The sequence below is a fragment of the Heterocephalus glaber genome, unplaced genomic scaffold, assembly GCF_053883595.1.
Source record: "Heterocephalus glaber isolate CG9 unplaced genomic scaffold, H.glaber_assembly_v1.0 deba00001781, whole genome shotgun sequence".
Taxonomy (NCBI): Eukaryota; Metazoa; Chordata; class Mammalia; order Rodentia; family Bathyergidae; genus Heterocephalus; species Heterocephalus glaber.
In genome coordinates this window covers 1,993,019-2,014,502 of record NW_028258467.1, presented here as the reverse complement: position 1 = coordinate 2,014,502, position 21,484 = coordinate 1,993,019, and the positions used below count along the sequence as shown (strand labels likewise).

The window sequence follows — 21,484 nt, the reverse complement described above, 5'->3', positions numbered from 1 at the left end:
CCGCCCGCGCCGCCGCGGGGATGCCCGCGCCCGCCGCCGCGCCCTGAGCGCCTTTGTTTGCCTCCCGCGCCGCCCGCTGCACCCCTAGCTCGGCTGGCGCCGGAGTATGGAGACGGGCTGGCCCCCCTCCCCACCGGGCCCAGAGCAGCCGGCGCGGGGGGACCCTCTACCCGAGGTGCGGCCCGCGGAGTCCGAGGACCAAGCGCCCTGTCGCCGCGGCCTGACCCCCGGGGCCTCAAGCGCTGCGGGCGAGCGGCTGCCTGTGCGCCACGGGCCGCCTTCTGACCCAAGTCAGGCTCCACCGCTGTCCGGAGATCCCGCGTCTGGTCCGGAGGATGGCGCGCGCCTCCGCGCTGTGTTTGACGCCCTGGACGGGGATGGGGACGGCTTCGTCCGCATCGAAGATTTCGTCGAGTTCGCCACGGTCTATGGGGCGGAGCAGGTAACGGCCGGCGGGGAAGCGCGGGTTCGGGGGTTGTTTGCAGGGGCGGGGGGAGGGCAGAGGTCTGCTCGGGGAAGCCAGGTCATCCTCCGACCCCACACCTGCTACCTCTTCTGGTAGCACAACTCATTCTTCCGAGTGAGGACCGCAGACTGGTAGACGCCTGTTTTGGGCACGGCCACTTTACTGTGCGTCCTCGATGTTTATTCTACTAGATTTCATCTCGTTTGGGAGGCAGCGCTCTCAGAAGGTCCTAGGAATTAAAGATGTTCACTTGTGTGCCTTCCATGATAGGGATAGTGAAGGGAATGAGCCGGGGTGCTCCATGACTCTTGCAGAACTCCCATTACGGCCTCCTGCACTCCTGACTGAAAGGTGAGCTGCGCAGCCAGTGACGGAGGCACGGTGGTGTGCTGGGTCTCCTCAGGAGGCTGCTGGGAAAGCTGACCGGGAGACCCCTACCTTTCTGTCGCCCTCAGCACTCACTAGCGTCTAGGTGGAGGACACAGAAAGGCTGTGTGTGCTCCATTCATAATCTTGGAGACTTTAAATAGATTACCATGTTCATTTTAAAATATTTTAGTGGTAGGAAATCCCTTGAGGTGCTGATCTGCTAATTTTTGTATGTTATCCGTTTCTCACGTGCGAGCAAACATTTGTTAAGTGGGTGTTCAAGTACATATGCATGTTTTAGGCAGGAAGTCTTTAGACAAGAGGTATAATTGACACACTGCTGTTTAGGGTGTCAATTAGGACATTAAGAACCCTTATAAAGGACCCATGTGTCCCCCGAATATTTACAGTATCCATTGAGCAGTCATTGTGAAGAACCAGATTCTAGGAATTCTGTGCTCCCTGTTGAGTTTCTGCCTAGAAGGATGTGTAAGTGCCTGCAGCTTCTTGGATGTCAGTGTTCAGGCAGTAGGCCTCCCATTCTTAGGTCTGGGCTGGAAGACATTGCTGGGGTAGGTTCATTGGGAAACACCTATGTGCCTGATTATTTCCTGTGTGATTAACTTGGGTTGTGGTTGCTGGTCCAGGGTTTTTGTTTTGTTTTTTATGTTTTTCCTTAACTCCTGGGCTGTAGAGTGCCTTGAGTATCCTTGGTGGTAGTTTACTAGTGAGATGTGTTTTTTCTCTGCAAACATACTCTTGTCTTATTACACCAGTCAGATATGTCAGGCCAGTGCTACGTTTATGCTCTTCTTTACCATAACCTGACTCTGCTCACTTGTGTTTTCACTGACTCATTTTCACTGTTCTCTGAAGTGGGAACTAGGGATGCAGGTTTCATCCTTGCTTTATAGGAAGCTCAGAAAGGTTAAATAACTTCCTCCAGGCTCCATAGATAGGGATAGATGTTGGTTCTTCTGATCCTCACTTGGGGATGGCTCCTTTTAGATGTGTGGCTCAGAATATTCCTACCAAGTTTCATTTTTTTGACTTCCATAAAACTCTCTTTGAGAACATCTTTTGTTATAATTTCACCAGTTGATCACAGAGGGGAAAAGCTTTTGATTGCTTTTTGAGGCTGAGCTTTCTTGTAACCACAAAATAGAAGTAGGTCAAAAGCTGGGGATGGTGGTGCACACCAGTAAAATCAGCATTTGGAGGCTGAGGCAGGAAGATCACCCTGAGTTCAAGGCCAACCTGGGCGACACCCAAAAACTCAAAAACCAAAACACCAAACAAAATAGAAATGGCTCAAAATTCTTTGTTCTGATGGCTCCAGGTGAGTTTGAAGTTTGGGGGAGGCCTGTATGACTCAGGGTTTAGTGGGAATGGAGAGTGGAGGGATGTCCTATGGCATGGCTCCTCTGCTTCTGACTCCTCAGGAAGTAGCAGTGTTAGGCTGATCCAGGTGCTTGGACTTGGACTAGCTTCTGGGGAGAGTGGAAGAGAGCTCTTGATTTCTTTGAACTGCTATTTTGGAGCAGATGATGTACAGAGTAATGACAGGTTGATTTCTTGTGTCTGTGTAAGCTTTGGTAGCCTTTATTATGAATGACTCAGGCTTACTTTTCTCCAGGCCCAAATGAGAGCGCGTTATAGAGGAACAGACAGATATTTGCTGATGATGGAGTAGTTTAAAGTGAAGCATTCTCCCTGTTGTTGAATATTTTAAATCTTTTAAAATGAAACATGCAGGGCGGGCATGGTGGGACATGCCTCTAATCCCAGCACTTGGGAGGCTGAGACAGGAGGACCGTTGCAAGTTCAGGGCCAGCCTGGACTACATATTGAGTTCAAGGGCAGCCTGGACTACATAGCAAGACCCTGTCTCAAAAAAAAGAAATTTTGGGGCTGGGGATTTAGCTCAGTGGTTCCAGCACCTGCCTCGAAAGTGCAAGGTCCCAAGTTTAATCCACGGTACCAAAAAAAAAAAAAAAATCAATGATAGTAAAAAAAAAGAAAATTTTTTTTTGTTTTTAATTTTTAATTAATTAATTTTATTTTTTTGGGTACCGGGGATAGAACTTGGGTCCTTGCGCTTGCGCAGCAGGCGGCGAAACCACTGAGCCAAATCCCTGGCCCCTGATTTTTAATTTTTATTTTTGTCAGTACTGGGAATTCAACTAGGACCTTGTGTTTACTAGGAAAGAGCTCTACCACTGAGCTATATCCCCAGCTCTGTTTAAATTTTATTTTGAGACAGAGTGTCACTAGATTGCCCAGACTGGCCTGGAACTTTTTTTTTTACATTTCAAAAGTAATATTTAATTATGTGTGTGACCCTGGGAGAAAGTGATACTGTAACTTTTCCTCTGTCCATCGTTTTTATTTGTAGCATTTGATTCATAAAGCACTGCCCAAGGAGTTATCTAAATGAGTGCCTTCCCAAGTGGATATACCAATTCACACCCCTGACCAAAAGCAAATGAATGTTTATTTCAACAAACTCATTTTTTTTTTTTTGGTACCGGGGATCAAACTTGGGACCTTGCGCTTGCGAGGCAGGTGGTGGAACCACTGAGCTAAATCCCCGGCCCATCAACAAACTAGTTTTCAAAGTCTAATGAGGGAAATGTCTCATTATAGTGTCATTTTATAAATCTTAGCATATGAGAATGAATGTATTTTACAGGGAAACAGCTAAAATTATAGGTAGTTTTTTGTTGTGGTGGTTTTGTTTTTTTGGTACCGGGGATTGAACTCAGGTCCTTGCAATTTTGAGGCAGGCCGTGGAACCACTGAGCTAAATCCCCGGCCCCTAGAGCTAGTTTCCTTTTTTTTTTTGGTACCGGGGATCGAACTCGGGTCCTGGCACTTGTGAGGCAGGCGCTGGAACCACTGGGCTAAATCCCTGGCAAGAGCTAGTTTTTAAAGACAACCCTTCTTGACTCTGTTAAGCACCAAATATATCAAAGTTTTTCTAAAATAAATGGATACATCAGGTGCATTTATACTATTCTCTGAAGAGTTTATTATAAATTAGTTTCATAGACCACAAGAAATAAAAGGACTATGTACAGCCTCACAGGAAACAGGCAAGGAGTAGAGGAGGGTCAAGATGAGTCTAGGGCCTTGGTGGGTATCTGGCCTGGAACTTTTCTTTTTGGTTCCCCGGGATCGAACTTGCGCTTGTGAGGCAGGCAGTGGAACCACTGAGCTAAACCCCCAGCCCATGGCCTGGAACTTTTGATCCTCCTGCCTCACGTTCCCACACTAATGGGATTATAGACTAGAGGCACCATAGCCAGTTTAAGACTTTTTGTTTTGTTTTGTTTTTGAGACAGGATTATAACTGTGCACCACCATGCCTTGTTAGGATTCTTTTTTTGAGACAGGGTCTTGCCTTGTAGTTCAGAGTGGCTTTGAACTCACTATGTAGCCCAGGCTGGCCTCAAACTCATGGTGATCCTCCTGCCTCAGTCTCCTAAGTGCTGGGATTATGGGCTTGTGCCACCATTCCTGGCCAGGATTCTTTTTTAAACATTGGTGATTTTTCAGAATCCCTAGGGACATTCATATAAGCCTGATGATAGCAGTAAAGACCATAGTTTTCTGTACTTTCCACTTTGAGGTTTCAAAATACTGATTGTATGACAGACTCTGGCCAGTCATATTGCTGTTCTTAATGATAGCAACTAGATTATCTTGATTTTTGCCTTATTTTCAGAGATAGCATGTCCAGTGTTTTTTATGTAACCTGTTATAAAGGTAGCATTTTAAATTATTTAAGTGGGTTATCTGAATTTTTAATAGGGCAGCTCCATTCCATTTATCATACAGATGCTGTGGTGTTCTTGTTTCTTCAGCAGTGTCATGGTGTGTTTGGATCTCATTGTATCATTTGGTGGTGGATCAGGTGTGGTGTTACATAACCCACTGTTATGTCACAGGAATCAGCAGGTAAAGGAGGAAGTGAACCACAGTGGAACAAGACTTTATAGTTATATATCCAGGTAGCAGGTGTGAAGTTGGAATAGATTACATTCAAGACTTCCACTGTCTCTGACATGAACTCCACAATAAGAGAGGGCTAATGCCTTTGTAGTCACCACCAACCCATCATTCAGTAGAGACTGTAAAATAACTTCTAAGAGTGTTGTGAGAAAGAATTGATTCCTTTTTGAAATTATTACTAATGGGCCGGGGATTTAGCTCAGTGGTGCCGCTGCCTTCCTCACAAGCAAAGGTCCTGAGTTCGATCCCCAGCACCCCCCCACACAATTATTATTACTATTATTATTTTGTTGTTTGGAGACAGGGTCTCACTATGTAGTTCAGGCTGGCCTTAAACTCACGATATAGCCCTGGCTGGCCTTAAACTTTCGGCAGTGCTTTTGCCTCAGCCTCCCAAGTGCTGAGATTACAGACGTGCACCACCACCTTTGGTGAAAAAATTTTTCATAAAGATTATCTTCACATTTCATTTTTAGAGCCACTTAAGCATTTGCATTTTAACATTCACTGATCTTTTCTAGAAAACCCTGCTGATTGGCATACCGACTGCCCTTTGGTAATGGTGGTGGGCCATCCTCAGTACAGTAGACTGGGAAGGGGATGTGGTTGTGCAGAGGTCTCTCTGCTTTTTGTCTCAAGTGGTGGCAGTGGGCAGTTCCCAGGGACGTTTGTCTAGAACGTCCTAGAGTTGCTAGAGTTTGGCCTGGAGTTGCTCCAGTGTTTTTTGCAGTCTCTCTTAGCCTTGGATTGGAGTGGCTGTGAACCTGGGAATGAGGGGGTGTGGTAAGGTGGGGTGTGTGGTAGTATGTGTGGGAGGATGTGTACAGGAATGGGATGTATTTGTGGGTGGCATGTGTGTATGTGAGTTAAGCAAGTGTATGTACCTCTGGATCTGTTGTAGACTGATGAATTGCTAAAGGACAGATGAAATTCTATTTGGTCTTGGATTATAGTCAGCTTTGTTAGTGTCCTAAAAAGTGCTTTTTTTAAAAGTATAAAAGTAACATGTTATTGAGTTGGATGTGGTGGCACATGCTTGTGATCCCAGCACTCAGGAGGCTGAGGCAGGAGGATCACTGAGAGTTCGAGGCCAGCCTGGGCTACATAGTGAGACCCTGATTCAAAAAACCCAAAACCAAACTGAACCAAACAAAAATTCCAACATGTTATTAAAGAAACATACTGATTTCTGTGCTTTCCACCTTGAGATTTCAGAATACTGAGCATGTGAGAGACTCTTGGACCAATCACATTATTGTCCTTGATGACAGCAACTAGATTATCTTGATTTTTTTTTTTGTTTAATTTTTCAGGAGTAGTATGTCTATTATCTTTTATGTGATCTGTTTATGAAGGTAGCATTTTAAATTAAGTGTCTTTTATGAATTTTTATTAAAAAAATTTTTTTTTTTTGGTTAGGAAAGCGTCTTGATGTGTAGCCCAGGGTGGCCTCAAATTTGAGATTAGTCTCTTTGAATGCTGGGATTGCAGGTGTGTGCCATCACACCCAACTATCTGAACTTTTGAAACATTGTTATAAAATGGCAAATGACCAGTAATCCCACTATCCTGAGGTACTATTAGCATTTCAGTATATTTCTTTTAGGGTATTTTATACGTGTACACTCGTGACTCTCTACAAGAGTGTATAAGTGCAATCATATTAGGTAGAAACCATGTTATTTTTTATAGATATTTGCTGTTTGGTTGTTGTTGTTGTTGTTGTTTTGGTACTGGGGATCAAACTTGGGTCCTTGCGTTTGTGCAGCAGGCTTCGAAACCACTGAGCTAAATCCCTGGTACCAAAAAAACCCCAAAAACTGGGCCGGGGATGTATGAGTAGGTGGTAGAGCACTTGCCTAGCATGTGGAAGCCCTGGGTTTGATCCCTAGCACTTGTGTGTGTTTGTGTCTCACACACACACAATAGGATCAGTAAGTAATAAAATAAGAATAAAGATCACTTGTAATCTCACCAACCAAGAGGATTGTAGGAGGGATGTAACTACTTAATAGGTAAATTAAAATGTATGTCCGAGTTCAATCCCTGGTACCAAAAAAAAAAATGTATGTAATGCATACTTCATTGAACAAAAATGATATGATTCCCATATTGTTACTTTTTTGTATGTTTTTGTTTTTTGAGAAAGGGTCTTGCTCTGTAGTTCAGGGTGGCCTTGAACTCACTATGTAGCCCAGGCTGACTTCAAAGTCACACTGATTCTCCTGCCTCAGCCTCCCAATTGCTAGGATCACAGGAGTGCACCATCATGCCCAGCTTCCTCTCATGTTTTTATTTTGAATCTGCTTTTTGACCTGTGGTTTGAAATTGAAGGTTTCTAGTGTTAGTTGTATGCTTTAATGGAAGACCATTAGGTTTCCTTGTCCCTGGGAAGATTCAGAATTGTCAAGGGTTAGGGTACAAGGATTAGGCCCAGTGTAGGATCTAACACATAGGAGGAATTTAATTCCAGGGTAAAGGGCAACAGGGTCATGGGTTGCTTTCCTTCCAAATGTTTATTTTGTTTAAATTCTGAAAACAGTATAAACATTAGTTATAATTGAAATTTCAGACACAGGTTAGGCATCCATTTAAGATTATTGTATAGCTCTTAAAAGTGATAATTATACAGGCTCCAAACTTAGACTAGTACTTACAAGTGAATAAAATGATCTACTACCATAATTACAACTGTGTAAAAATTATGCATATGAAAAAAGTCTTGAATAAATGTTAGGACACATCTATAATCCCAGCACTCCAGGAGGTTGAGGCAGGAGGACCAAAAGTTTTTGAGTTTAGCCTGGGTGATTTAGCAGGTTAGTGAGACCCTATCTCAAAAAATAAAAAGGGCTGAGGATGTAGCTCATTGTGAAGGCTCTCAGTTCTGTCCCCAATAAGACGTGCATGCACACATGCGCACACACGTGCACACACATGCACAATATTAAAACTAATTTTAGTTCTACTTATCCATATGTTGGGGAGATGATTACATAGGAAGGGTGTGGTGGGAATGAGATTGGTTTCATTTAAGCTAAATTTTCTGTTACTGGTTTCTTTTAATTATTTTGCAAAGTAGTGGCTCTTGGACATGGCACATACTTCAAACAACACAAAAGAGAATCTAGTAAAATTATTACAGTCTTTAGAAATAAAAAAATTAAGCTGGGCATGATGGTGCATGCCTGTAACTTTTTTTTTTGTATCTACTTTGTATTTGGAGAAGATAGTGAAACAAGTGGTCACATTCTATTTTTGTTTAATTGCTATTAATATGGTTGATCTGATTGGCTCTTTGATGAATTTCATCCAAGAAGCTCCAGTTGTTCTATTAGCATTCGTTTTTTAAACCTTGATGCTTCTTTAATGACATTTTGTAAAAATATTAGTCTCGTTTGTAAACTGTGTTGCTGTGCTTGAATTATAGGTGCAGGTGGTCCCTTTCCTCCAATATGATTGTTCACAACAGGGTTCTGCTGTCTGCCTCGTAGTAGTGGAGACATACACTGATGTCTTTTGGGGATCCCTTGCATATTTGGTTCTCCAGGTCGTTTATGTTTATTTTGAGGTCCAGCCACAAATTCATCTGCTTCATCTATCTAACTTGGGACCTTGCGCTTGTGAGGCAGGTGATGGCACCACTGAGCTAAATCCCCAGCCCTTTTTTTTCTTGACAGGGTCTCACTATGTAGTTCAGGGTGGCCTTGGTCTCACTATGTAGCCCAGGCTAGCCTTAAACTCATGGTGATCCTTCTGCCTCAGCCCCCCGAGTGCTGGGATTACAGGCATGTGCCACCATGTCTGATGCATATACTTATTGAGGATGGACTATTCATTTTCTTTCTTTCTCTTTTGGTACTGAGGATTGAACACAGTAACCCACATATGCTAAGCAAGTGCACTACTACTGAGCTACATCCCTAGTCCTTTTTGTTTATTTAGTACTGAGGATTGAAAACAGGGCCTTCACACTGAGCTACATCTCCAGCCCCTTTTTATATTTTATTTTAAGATAGGATCTCACTAAGTCACTAAGTTGCCCAGCCTGAGCTTGGACTTTTGCTTCTTCTGCCATAACCTGTCAGAGTGCTGGGCTTACAGGTATAGGCTACTCCTGACATTTTTTATTTAGAAACAAGTTCTCAGTAAATTGCCTAGGCTAGCCTGGAACTTGTGTTCTCCCTGCTTCAACCTTCTGAGTAGCTGAAATTACAGGCTTGAACTATCCCTCCTGGTTCAGACTGTTAATTTTTATTGATACCTAGAGAAATCTATGCTAGAAAATGCCTACAGTTCTTGAATATTGGCTCCCAGATAGGCATTCTGGAATGTAATATAACTTTTAAGAAACTTTTGGCAAAAAATTGTATTCTGAGACAGGAGGAGTATATGTTTGTGTGTGTGTGTTTCTAAAAATTACTTTGTCCATCGTGGTGCACACCTGTAATCCCAGCACTAGGGAGGCTGAGGCGAGAGGATCACCACAAGTTGGAGGCCTGCCTGGGCGATGTACTGATGAGTTCAAGGCCAGCTTGAATTACATAGTGAGACCCTGTCTCAAAACAAACTGCCAAAACAAAAAACTTCATTCTAGCTAGGTGTGGTGGCCAGTGCCTGTAATCCCAGGAATGGAGAAGCTGAACTTAAGGCCATCCTGGAGTATCTTCGTGAGACACTGTCTAAAGAAACAATAATAACAAAAAACTTTAACAATGAGAACATGTTAGAGAACACGTCAGCAACGAGAACGGTTAGAAAATTGTGTTACTGGAGAGGTGAGCAGAGGGTGGCCAGTGTCTTGCTTTTCCTCAGAACATTACTGACATTTAAGGGCTTTGTTGAGTCTGCCCATAGTGGGGCAAAAACCTGCTGGAAAAATGGGTGAAACACGAAACGCAGGGCCTGGGGATGAATTTCTTTTTTCCTACCACCCTTCTGGTGGGTTTTTTTTTGGGGGGGGCGGGGGGAATCGAACTCCAGTCCTTGCACTTGCGCAGCAGGTGGTGAAACCACCGGGCTAAATCCCTGGCCCTGAACTTCTTTTTTTGATGTACATGTCTGATATGTATATGCTAGGCCCTGGATTCAGCCCCCAGCCCCAAAGGAAAAGAAAAAAAGAAGTATAAACAGACAAAAGAACTGGCCGGGGATCTTTAGCTGCCTGCCCCGCAAGCACAAGGTCCCGCAAGCACAAGGTCCAGAGTTTGATCCCTGGTGCCAAAAACAAAACAAAACAAACAAACAAGGGCCTCGGATTTAGTAAACTGATTAAAATGGCAAAGAGTGGGTGGGGAGGAGGTCCAAAGAGTCTGGATGGGAGCCAGGTGTGGTGGTGCATGCCTGTAATCCCAGCACCTGGGAGGGTGAGGCAGGAGATTCGACACAAGTTTGAATCCAGCCAGGCTACATAAGTGCTGGGATTACGGGCATGCACCACCATACCCAGCAATCTGGGCCATTTTGAGCATCAAAAAATAAATTATTGGGCTGGGGATTTAGCTCAGTGGTTTTGCCACCTGCTGCACAAGGCAAGGACCCGAGTTCAATCCCCGCTACCAAAAAAAAAAATTATTTTCAGGCAGAGTGGCAAATGCCAATAATACCAGCACTCTGGGAGGCTGAGGCAAGAGGATTGCAAGTTCCAGTTTAGCCTGGGCAATTTAGTGATTTAGGAAGACCTGTCTTGATGGGCCGAAGATTTAGCTCAGTGGTTCTGCCACCTGCCTTGAAAGCACAAGGTCCCGAGTTCGATCCCTGGTCCAAAAAAAAAGACCTGTCTTGAAAAAAGAGCTGGGGATGTAATTTAATAAGAAGGCCCTGGGTTCCACAAAACAAAACCAATAATGATGGTGAGGCATGGTGACTCATGCCTATTCAGACAAACCTCGTTTAATGACAGCTCCGTTAATGCAACTAGGTCTTTAAATGAATAGGTCGTTAAGTGAATTGGTTGTTAAATGAGGAATTGTATATAGTATGTACATTATAATATTCAGAACAAAGAAATGTCAAAAGAAACTCCAACTTGGTGACTTTGCTTTTATGTGCATAACTCTTACATGCAGTACTGTAACAAAAACAACATAAAACTAGTATTGTACTATGCAGTACAGTCAGCAAAAATCACGGTACTATGTAAAGATGTACTGTACAAAACAAGACATTGAGGCTCTATCACTAAGATGTACAGAACTGTACCAAAAGAAAAGACGGGTCTTAAGCCTAAGTGGTAGATTGTAAGTTTGAACAGCATACCTTGGTCATAAGTCCGGACAGTTGTTAAACAAGGAATATCTTATTAGACATATTATCAAAATACTGTAGTTCAGGGAAAATGATTTGTGCTTCTTAAGAACATGTGATCTCTAGTAACCTTTAAAATACAGCAGCCATCAACAAATCATCACATCAGCTAGGTTCAGGTAGAATATTGATCCTTCACATGTCAGAAAAGGTAGAGATGAAAATTATTGAGAAAATCAAGGATACCTTTTTATTTTTATTTATTTTTTTAATTTTTTAATTTTTGGTACTGGGGATCGAACTCAGGTCCTTGCGCTTGCGCAGCAGGCGGCAAAACCACTGAGCTAAATCCCTAGCCCTACCTTTTTATTTTTTTGAGACAGGGTCTTACTGTGTAGTTCAGGCTGCCTTGGACTCACTGTGTAGCTCAGGTTGTCTTTGAACTTGAAATGATTCTCCTGCTTCATCCTCCCAAGTGCCGGATTACAGACGAGCACCACCATGCCCAGGTGAGAAAATCCAAGACATTGAAAGTACTCATCAGTAATCATGATTGTAAAACAGATGCAATCCAGATATGATCATTAGCAAATCAGTAAAGCATCTATTCCTATATTTCCTTACATGGCCTTTCCTGGCATTTTAGCAGCTTCCATGACTTCTTCAAGGTTACACTGATCACATAGATGGTATTATTGGAAACTGTGTTTTGAATGTGCAGTTCTGGTTCATTAATGAAGGAGCTTCTGCAGGTCATTACAAGGGACCAATGAACCCAAAATAGTACTAACAAGATCTCACAGAACCATGAACCTGCTTGACTGTAAAAATCATTGGAGATGCCAGATATCCTTGACAGTGAAACTGGTGTTAATGGAGCCCTTCTTCCATTCACCTCTGCAGTAAATACCTTGGAGGATAGAAAGACATACAAAGTACATGTATGTAGTAAAGGAGCTTACTAGCTAGGAGTGTAAGACAAAAATTAAACATAAAACAAGCACACAGCCAAGAATAAGTGATAATAAATCGTTCAATTGTTTCCTGTGGTTTGGAAGTGTGTATATAACCCTTGAGAATATGTGTGTACCCATTTGGTATGAGACATTTCTACATATCAAAAAGTTTCAAAAGTAGTATCACTTCTGAAGAGTTTGTTTATATCTGAGAATTTATTTAACTTCAAATTAATCAGTTTTATTACCACCTGAGGAACTGTTGGAAGCAAATAGCCCTTAGAAGTGAGCCCAATAAAGACTGCACTAAGGGCCAGGGGTTTAGCTCAGTGGTTCTGCCACCTGCCTTGAAAGCGCAAGGTCCCAAGTTTGATCCCTGGTACCAAAAAAAAAAAAAAAAAAAAAATGCACTAGGAGTAACATTATCACCTGGGTAGTATTCTTCCCAGAATCCAATTATGAAGGGCGGGGGATTTAGCTCAGTGGTGCCGCCGCCTGCCTCAATAGTGCAAGGTCCTGAGTTTGATCCCCGGTACTGCCAAAAAAAAAAAAAAATCCAATTATGAGAAAATGCTCAGACTCAGATTGCAGGGCATTCTACATGACAACCACTTGTACCCTTTTTTTTTTTTGGTGGTGTTACCGGGGATCAAACAGGATTTTGCACTTGGGAGGCAGGCGTGGTGCCACTGACCTAATCCCTGGCCCACACCCTTTTGTTTTTATTTTTCATTTTTGGTGCCAGTTGGAACTCTGGACTTTGCGCTTTCGAAGCGGGCAGGGGCACCACTGAGCTAAATCCCCAGCTTGTTTTATTTATTTTTTTTTCATTTTGGAAACTATGAATAAATAATTTTATATGATGGCTGGCAGCAGCAGCCTCTCCTGTACCCCCTCGGGAGTCAGTGTGAAAGATGGGGGTCCTGCCGGCGGTGGCGCCGGGCCAGCTCGAGGTTGAACTGGGAGTTGTACCGCCCGGCGCTGTCTTTTCGTCTTCGTTGTCCTCCTGGGGGGCCCGGCCTTGGACCCGGGCCAGCAGGGCCTCTGCCCGAGCCCGCTCCGCTGCTTCCCGACTGGGACGCTCAGCGTGGAGCTGGTCCCTCGATGGGGGCTCTTTGGGCCGCTGTTTCTTGAACCCCTCCTTCCTCTCCTTCCGGGCCAGGCTGCTTTCTTCTCGGCCCATGATGCTTCCTCTTCCTCCCCAGATGCTTCTGCATCTCACACAACGGGTCCAGGTGACTCTTCATCTTTTCGCCTGGGCCTGGGCCCAGCTCGGGGGCCCCCGCGCTTTGGGGGGAGCTGGTACCAGGGCTGCCGCGTCTGGGCCTCTGCTGCACTCTGGCCCAGGTAGGTGAGGATCCCCAGGGCTTTCTCTTGTCTCTCTTTCTCCTGCTGCTTCTCATCCTTGTACTCTTTGTTTCCTCCGGTCACCCCTTTTCCTTCCTCCAGCAGCTCCCGAAACAGGTCCATGGGACGGGAACCTGGAGCTCCCGCCTCTGCTGCCTGGAGCGCGGCCAGCGGGTTCTGCTGCCTGGCTCTTCCGGAGCAGTTCTGTGTGGGCCTCTTGCTCAGCGAGCAGCACCTTCCGCTCACGCTCCTTCTCCTCCTCCCGGGCCTGCGCCTCGTCACTGCGCATGTGAGCAACGTTGTCCCTGCTCCGGACGTGCCAGCTCTTCTTGGGCAAGATGTTCAGGGCGCCATAGCCATCCACAGACTGCTTGTTTTATTTTTTTGACCAGTAGCATGTGAATATTTATTTGAACAAACTGATCTTCAAGTTTGATGAGGGAAAATATCTCATTATAGTTTCATCTTGTAAATCTCTTAGTATGTGAGGTTGTATATGAGATAAAGATGTATATTTTTTCATTAATTTTATTGGTGCATTTTAGGTATATAATACAGTTACATTCATCATTGGGAACTTCTACCTTTACATGATGTATCTTGGTTCTTATTTTTTCCCCATTCCCCTGTTCTCCCTTCAACCCCTCCACTCTTCCCTACTTACAAAGACTTTTTTTCCATTTTTTCCTGTTCTCATATTTTTTTCTTTTCCCTTTTTTCCTTTCCCCTACCCCTCCCACTTCCCCTACTCCTTTAGACCTTTTCTTCCTATTTCACATTATCAATTGTACATTTTGATCCATATTTACACTTTTAGTTTTTTACACCAGAGAAACGACATGCCTGTTCTTACTGCTAGCAAATTAGAAATTATTTAAAGGGCTGGAGATGTAGCTCAGTGGCACTGCACCTGCCTGGCAAGCTCAAGGTCCTGAGTTCAATACCTGGTACTGGGGAAAAAAAAAGTTTAAATGTGATCAGATTTACACTGTGATGTTTAAAGATGGCCAGGAAAGTCCTTAGCTTATTAAAGCCTTAGACTGGTGGTTCCTAAATCTTTTATTTTTTCAGTCCTTTACTTATTAAATATGATTGTTTTATTATTTATTGTAGTACTAGGAGTTGAACCCAAGGCCTCATGCATGCTGGACAAGTACTCTACCACTGAGCTACACCTCCAACCTCAGAGTTAAATATTTTTAAATTTTTTTTTTCAGAGTTAAATATTATTGAGGCCTATAAAATGCTTTTGTTTATTGGAGTTACAGCTATTTATTGTATTATAAAGCAAAACAAGATGGGAATGTAGCTTAGTGATAGAGTGCTTGTTTAGTATGTGTTGATCCTCTGGGTTCTATTCCTAGAACCACACAAAGAAAGTAAAACAAGCTGGGTGTGTTGGCACATGCCCATAATCCCAGCACTTGGGAGGGCAAGGTAGGAAGCTTATGAGTTCAAGGGGAGCTGGACAACACAGCTCATTCAAGGGCAGCATGAGGTATAAGAGCGAGATCCTTTCTTAAAAAACCCTCAAAACCAGTAAAATGAAAAAATCTAAAATGTTCATCAATCCATTTGTTTCTTTTTCTTTTTTTTGGTACCGGGGATTGAACTCGGGACCTTGCACTTGTGAGGCAGGCGGCAGAACCACTGAGCCAAATCCTCGGCCCCCCATCAATCCATTTAAAAGTAATAACCCATCGTATATTAACAAATGATATTTTTGTGAAGTACAACTTTTTTTGGTACTAGGGATTGAACTCAGGGCCTTCATGTTGATCTGCATCCCCACCCCTATTTATTTTTTAATTTTGAGACAGGTCTTGGTAAGCCACTAAGTTGCCCAGGCTAGGCTTGTGATCCTCCTGCCTCAGCCTTTCGAAGTGCTGAGATTACAGGTGTATTGTACTGTACCCAGCTAAAAATAACTATGTGAAAAATAAAATCAGGGAGAAGAGTGGTATTGGTTTACATTTTTCAAGTCTCTTTGCTATCTGGCTTAATTGAAGAGAGCTGACTCTTACCTCGTTTATGCAGGTGGTCTGTTATGTCACTCCTGGCAAACTTCACTGTACATCGGTGAGAATGAGCAGCAAAGAAGGCTGGCAGTGTCACAGAATATTATGAGACTCATTTTGATTTTGCAGGACCACTCCTCCACCACACCAAGGTCTTCAGAAGTTCCTGGACCACTTGTTGAGAACTGTCCCTTGTGGTAGAGTGACCTCATAAGCTGTATGTTGCACCCCAGGGAGCCTGTCAAGACGGCTGGGAGCCCCAGGGTTCTTGATGTTGCTTTGGTCCTGCTCTTAAATTGCCCTTGGAGGCCTACTTCTATAGCACTCAGAACAGATTTTTTTTTTCTTCCTTTTTATGGCACTAGAGATTCAGTCATGGCCTTGGGTATGCCACTGGATTCCCAGTCCTCCTTTATTTTATTTTGAGACAAAACATTGCAGAGTTGCCTGGGCTGACCTTGAACTTGCTGTCCTCCTACCTCAGCTGGGACTATAAGCATGTGCCACTGTGCCCAAGTATATTTGGTCTTTACAGACCTCTCCACCTAACATTGTTCTTTTCCTCACTCTGCTGTGTCTGTTCTAGTATTATTTACACAGAAACTTACTTGAAACCCCCTTTTCTTTTCCCTTGAAGCCTCTGGGCTGCAAATGTGCCTCTGTCCTCACTGCTTGAAGACCACGCCCAGACCTGAGGTCCACAGGTCTGTTCATTCTTTTTTTTCCTTTATGGTATCGGGGATTGAACCCCGGGCTTTCCCCATGAAATTACATCTCTAGCTATTTATTTATTTATTTATTATTTTTTGAGATTGGGTCTCACTATGTAGTTCAGGCTGGCCTTGAACTAACTATGTAGCCCAGGGTGGCTTCAAACTTGGAGCAGTCCTCCTGCCTCAGCCTCCTGAGTGCTGGGATTACAGGCATGAACCATCATGCTTGGCTAGCCCTTTTTAAAAATTTATGTATGTATGTATGTATGTATGTATTTATTTATTTATTGGTACCAGGGATCGAACTTGGGACCTTGCACTTGCAAGGCAGGGAGCAGAACCACTGAGTTAAATTCCCGGCCCTGTTTTTGGCTTTTTGAGACAGGGTCTCGCTCTGTAGTGTAGACCAGCCTTGAACTCATTATGTAACCCAGGCTGGCCTCAAATTCATGGCGATCTTCCTGCCTTAGCCTCCAATATCCCTGGTCCTTTTTATTTTTTGGGACAGGGTCTCACTGAGCCACTAAGTTTCCCAGGCTGGGCTCAAACCTGTGATCCTTCTGCCTCAGCCTCCCTGAGTATTGGAATTATAGTTGTGCACTATTATCCCCAACGTTGGATATTTATTCTCTCGTGGTACCTGCTGCTGTCTAGCTTTGGCTCACCACACTTTTCTTTTGTATTTTATTTTTATATTTCAGTATAATTTGATAGTATGCTGCATATCACATAATAAGGTAGCTTCATTGCCCTAGCCACCTACCTCTACTCTGACATTTGCAGCTCTTAGCTGTTTTCTTTCTTTTTTTTTTTTTTTCTGGTACTGGGGATCAAACTCAGGACCTTGTGCTTGTTAGGCAGGTATGGTGCCACTGAGCTACATCCTCCCCCTTTCTTAGCTGTTTTCTTGTGATGTTTTTGTTTTCAATTTTAGATTTCTGTTGACCTTGTCTTATGTTAGGTACACCCACTTATTTCCCCTATTTCATTTTATGATACAGTTAATCATAATTTTGGCTAAAGTAGAACTCTGCTTATCTCATTTTGATTGCAGATGCTGCTCATGGCTGACCCATATAGTATAGTATGCTGTGATTACATTTTCTTTCTCATACAACTTTCTGCTTTTTCTGGAGTTAATGATCATGTGCTTTCCTCATATGGTTTGCTTTATTTTCCTCATATGTTTTCTGTGCCTGTCTGTCACTCTTCCCAGCCTCTGCTTGGGCCCTTGAGGTCACTTGCACTCCTGGACTCCATCAATGGGTAGCCCCTGTTCCAGGCAGGGACCTTTGCACTTTACTGGATCTGGGTTGGCGTCCTGCCTTGGGAGGCTGGGAGGACCTGTGTGGACTCTGAACCAGGGTCTTCTCAGTGTGAATCCTGAAGCTCTGCACATCACAAGCTTTCTTGGCCTGCAGGTTTAGTTCTTGTCGGTGTCCCCTTTGTGGCCCTTATGTGTCTATGCTCTTTGGTTTCAGAACCCACTTTTCCATGCCTGTGCATCTTGTAAATGTTGGGGTCTCTCCTAGGGCTAAATCCCAGTGGATTTCATGAGGGCATGAAGGTGGACATCTGTGTTAGCACAACTTGTTCATCCATACCTCAGCCCCTTCTTGTCTACACCCCACACATCTGTTTGTCAGAAGATTAGGAACTTGTGTGTTTTTCTTACTGCATCCCACTTTCTAGTGTTTTGAGTAGAGCTTATGCTATTAAAGTCACAGTTAGAGAGTGGCAGCCAGGAGGCAAGCTCTGCCCGTTTCACAACCTCACACCTGAAAACTGTCAGCAGATGATTTAGTTTAGCCTTTCTTATGTTGTAATTTTTTTGGGGGGTGTATGTGCATCTGTATAGTTTTCATATTGGTATGTAGAATTAGATCTTAAACCCCAGAATAATCCCATTTTATCATTATTACTGTTGTTAGGGTAATGCTGCTATTCCTCTGAGTACATGAACTGCTTTTCATGTACCCAACTCTGGCAAGACCCAAAATTGGCTCTAGGAATTTTTTTTTTTTTTTTTTGGTACCAGAGATCGAACTCGGGACCTTGCGCTTGCAAGGCAGGCACCAGAACCACTGAGCTAAATCCCTGCCCCTGGCTCTAGGAATATTGAGTCTGTCTTGGGCTTTGGAGTTGTAGCTGCTTGGATGATCCAGGTTGTTGGGCTTTCTGGGCATTTCAGAGCGTTTTTTTGGTGTCCAGAGTGGGTAGTGAGGGGAGGAGGTGGAAGGTCCTTGGCTGAGCTTATTGGGAATTTGGCACCTGCTTATGAACAAGCTTCCTTTGCTGGCTCTGAAGTATAACTCTGAAACTAGAGCTTTGCTCTGAAATTCAGTTGAAATTTGAGCTTTAAGCCTGACTTGAGTCCCCCTCCCTGAGGTGAGGTGACAGAGTTGACTGAGGAGCTGGTCAGCAGCTGTGCTGAGCAGCTCTGAAAGGAGCAAGGTGATCTCAGTGCCCACTCGTCCATGCCTGTGCATCTTCTCAATGTTGGGGTCTCTCCTCTGGAGCTGTTTCCCCAGTGAACTTTCAGGAAGGCATGAAGGTGGACATCGCATTAATGCCCTTAATCTGGACAGATGTCTTTGGAAGTGATGTTCTTCTGTGTGCAGTGATGGGAGCTGTTTTTTCATCTCTAAAGTAGATGTTCAATTTGAGGACACAGGATGGTTTTGGAGTCAGTCAGACCTGGGTTCATTACTAGCTCAGTGGGTCTCTGTCTTTCTCAAAAAGTTTTCTTTGCTCATTGCTCAGAGATGTCTTTGCTCATCTTCCAGGTGCTGGGCAATGTCATAGGTGCAGGGGAGAGAGTAAGCAGGAGTGCCAGTTTCCTCTCCTCAAGGCAGTGAGCAGGCAATCTCCAATACCTGCAAACTGCAACAGATACTGGGAAGGAAAGATGGAAGATGTTTTGAGGTTGTGTAACTGGGAACCTGACCTATTTAGGACAATTCCCCCAGGGTAGCCTCTTTCCTTGAGGTGACTTTTGAGCTGACTTTCTGAAACTAAGGAGGATTAGGGAGGCAAAGGGTAGGAGAGGAAGGAGCCTTCCAGAGGGAGGCCTAACCAAAGGGAGGCTGCATGGGAGGAGAAGGGTCACTTTGAAAGGAAGGGGACAGACAGTGTGTCTGAAGGAGGCGTGGCCATGCTGAGGCTATGGGTCTCTTTCCAGAGCATCTGGAATGAATTAGACTTAAAGTACAGAAGAGTGGGTAATAAGGTTTAGGGTTTTAGGAAGTGGCTCAGTCTGGAGAAGACTAAAGTGGATAGGGGAATTAGGAGGCCAGTGTATGGGCACCTAGGGCTGGTGCTGGAGGGTAGATCTGTAGGAGTGACAGGGAGAATGGGCCTGGACTGGGCTGGGTTGGGTTGGGAGAGACTCAGCAGGAGGGACTCCTGGGGCAAGGGGGACTATCCTTGGTGTCCAGGGCTTTGGTCCTGCAGCTCAGAGGAGAGTGCTAAGCAGAAGATAACGGGAAGCCAATTAAAAGTAGCCCAAATAATAATGAACATGCTCTGCCTAGCATAGATGGACGTGAGGTAGGTGGCTCCTTCATAGTGCCCTGGGATGTTGCTTGCCAGCATCTAGGCTGCAAAGGCTCTCCTTCTCCCTTTTGTCTCTTTGTAAGGCACTCTCCTGCCTTCTGTCTCTTCTGTCACCCATGTTTGCTCAGGTGCTGCCAATGTTGGGGTACAGGTCCCTTGGTTAGGTCTCTGGGCCTACAGCAGTGACCACAGCAGTGGTATTGCTGAGGGGCTTGTGAGGGCTTTTGGGTGCAGCATTTCCCAGCATCCTGGAGAATCACTGTCTCAGGCCAGTCAGGGGCCCTCTGCTGCACTGGCTGCAGAGATCAGGCCCCATTAATTATTTTTTGTCGTACTAGGGATTGGACTTGGCCTTGCACGTGCTAGGCAAGGGCTCTTCCACTAAGCTACATCCCTGGCCCTTTACATTTAATATTCATTAAGTAAAGAAATTTATTTTGCCTGCTAGGAAGCTCCTGTGCCCATTTCTGTAAATGTGAGCAGTACATGTAGTCCTATTGTACTATCTTATTTCCTAGATACAGACATTCTACAAAAGCCATTTCTGTCGCACTCACCTGATTTTTTTTTTTTTTTTTTTGGTACCGGGGATCAAACTCAGAACCTTGCACTTACAAGGCAGGCACGGTGCCACTGAGCTAATCCCTGGCCCTGATTATATTATTGTCAGGTTATTTATTACATGATCTGGTGAGCTTGTAGATAATTTCAGAAATTGGAATGTGCTTAAAGTGTTGTGAACCACCATAAGTCTTTGTGTTCCTCTTTCTTCATATTAAAAACTTACTCTAAATGGCTTAAGAAGCTTGAGATACCACATGGTGGTTATGTTACTTTTCTCTTGTTGCTGAGACAAAATACCCAACACTGAAAATTAAAGGAGAAAGGGCTTATTTAGGTCACAGTTTGTAGAGGTTTCGGTCCATAATCAGCTGACTCCAAGGCAGAGTGGCACGTGGTGGAGGAAGGGCATTACAGAGGGGAGACCATTCATGGTGCCCACATGGTAGCAAAAGCAACAAGGGACTTTAACAGGGTCCTCCTGCCCCTTTTATCTTATTCAGACTACATAGGGTGGGTAGCACTCACACCCTTAATCCTAGTGCTTTTGGGGCTAGCATTACACCATGAATCACACACTCTAGATTCAGCCACCTCAGAAATAGCCCCACCTCATTCGCATGAGGCTTTGGGGGAACATCTAAACACAAGCCGTAACAGTAGGTAAACTTTCTTTCTTCAGGAGGTTGAAGCACGAGAGAACCCAGTGTGCAGTCTTCAGCAGTCTTCTCTGTCTAGGACTGTAACTTGGAGCCTGAGGCTTCTGTTCTCTTGACCCTCCTTCTGCAGATGGCCTCATGATGAGTGAGTGTTGTTACGTCTTGCCAGTTGATACCTTAATTTCCAAAAGGATTTTCTTTTGGCTAAAAGAGGTCGCCACTTTAAAGCAGTGCTTCTCAACATGGCTGGGTTACCGAGAAGTTTGTCCCACTCAAGGCAAGTGAGAGTACTAGAATGTGGAGCAGGAATGGTGTGGATGCCCCTCTTTTGCAGTCCTGAACATAGATTATGATGTGGGGCCTGTTCCTGTAGACCAGGAGGCTTGTTTGGGGACATCTGAGACCAGGAAGAAACTTTTCAGGAGAGGCTGAATTTTGACCTTAGAGCAAAGCCACTGTGCTGTACTTATAGCTGCTCCCAGGGACAGAGCCCTATGCTGTGGGCCAAGTAGCCTGGCTGGCCTTGCTGACTTAGTGTGTCTAAGGCTCTTGTTACTAAGTCAGATCTCTTTTCTTTCCC

General features: G+C 44.3%; 1 protein-coding gene and 1 pseudogene across 2 annotated transcripts in view; one reads left to right on the top strand and one right to left on the bottom strand.

Annotated features, from left to right (window-relative positions):
- Positions 1–23: 23 nt before the first annotated feature.
- Positions 24–21,484, top strand: part of Rab11fip3 (RAB11 family interacting protein 3) — a 96,951-nt gene continuing 75,490 nt past the window's right edge. Inside the window, exon 1 of one of the 2 annotated variants that reach the window (XM_004873784.4) lies at positions 24–442. In XM_004873784.4, the coding sequence (XP_004873841.1) occupies positions 107–442 (336 nt within the window). In that variant the 5' untranslated portion in view covers positions 24–106. The remainder of the gene's footprint in view (positions 443–21,484) is intronic. The other variant, XM_004873783.4, reaches the window with a different exon arrangement.
- LOC147820936 (leukocyte receptor cluster member 1 pseudogene) lies at positions 10,743–13,774 on the bottom strand (annotated as a pseudogene).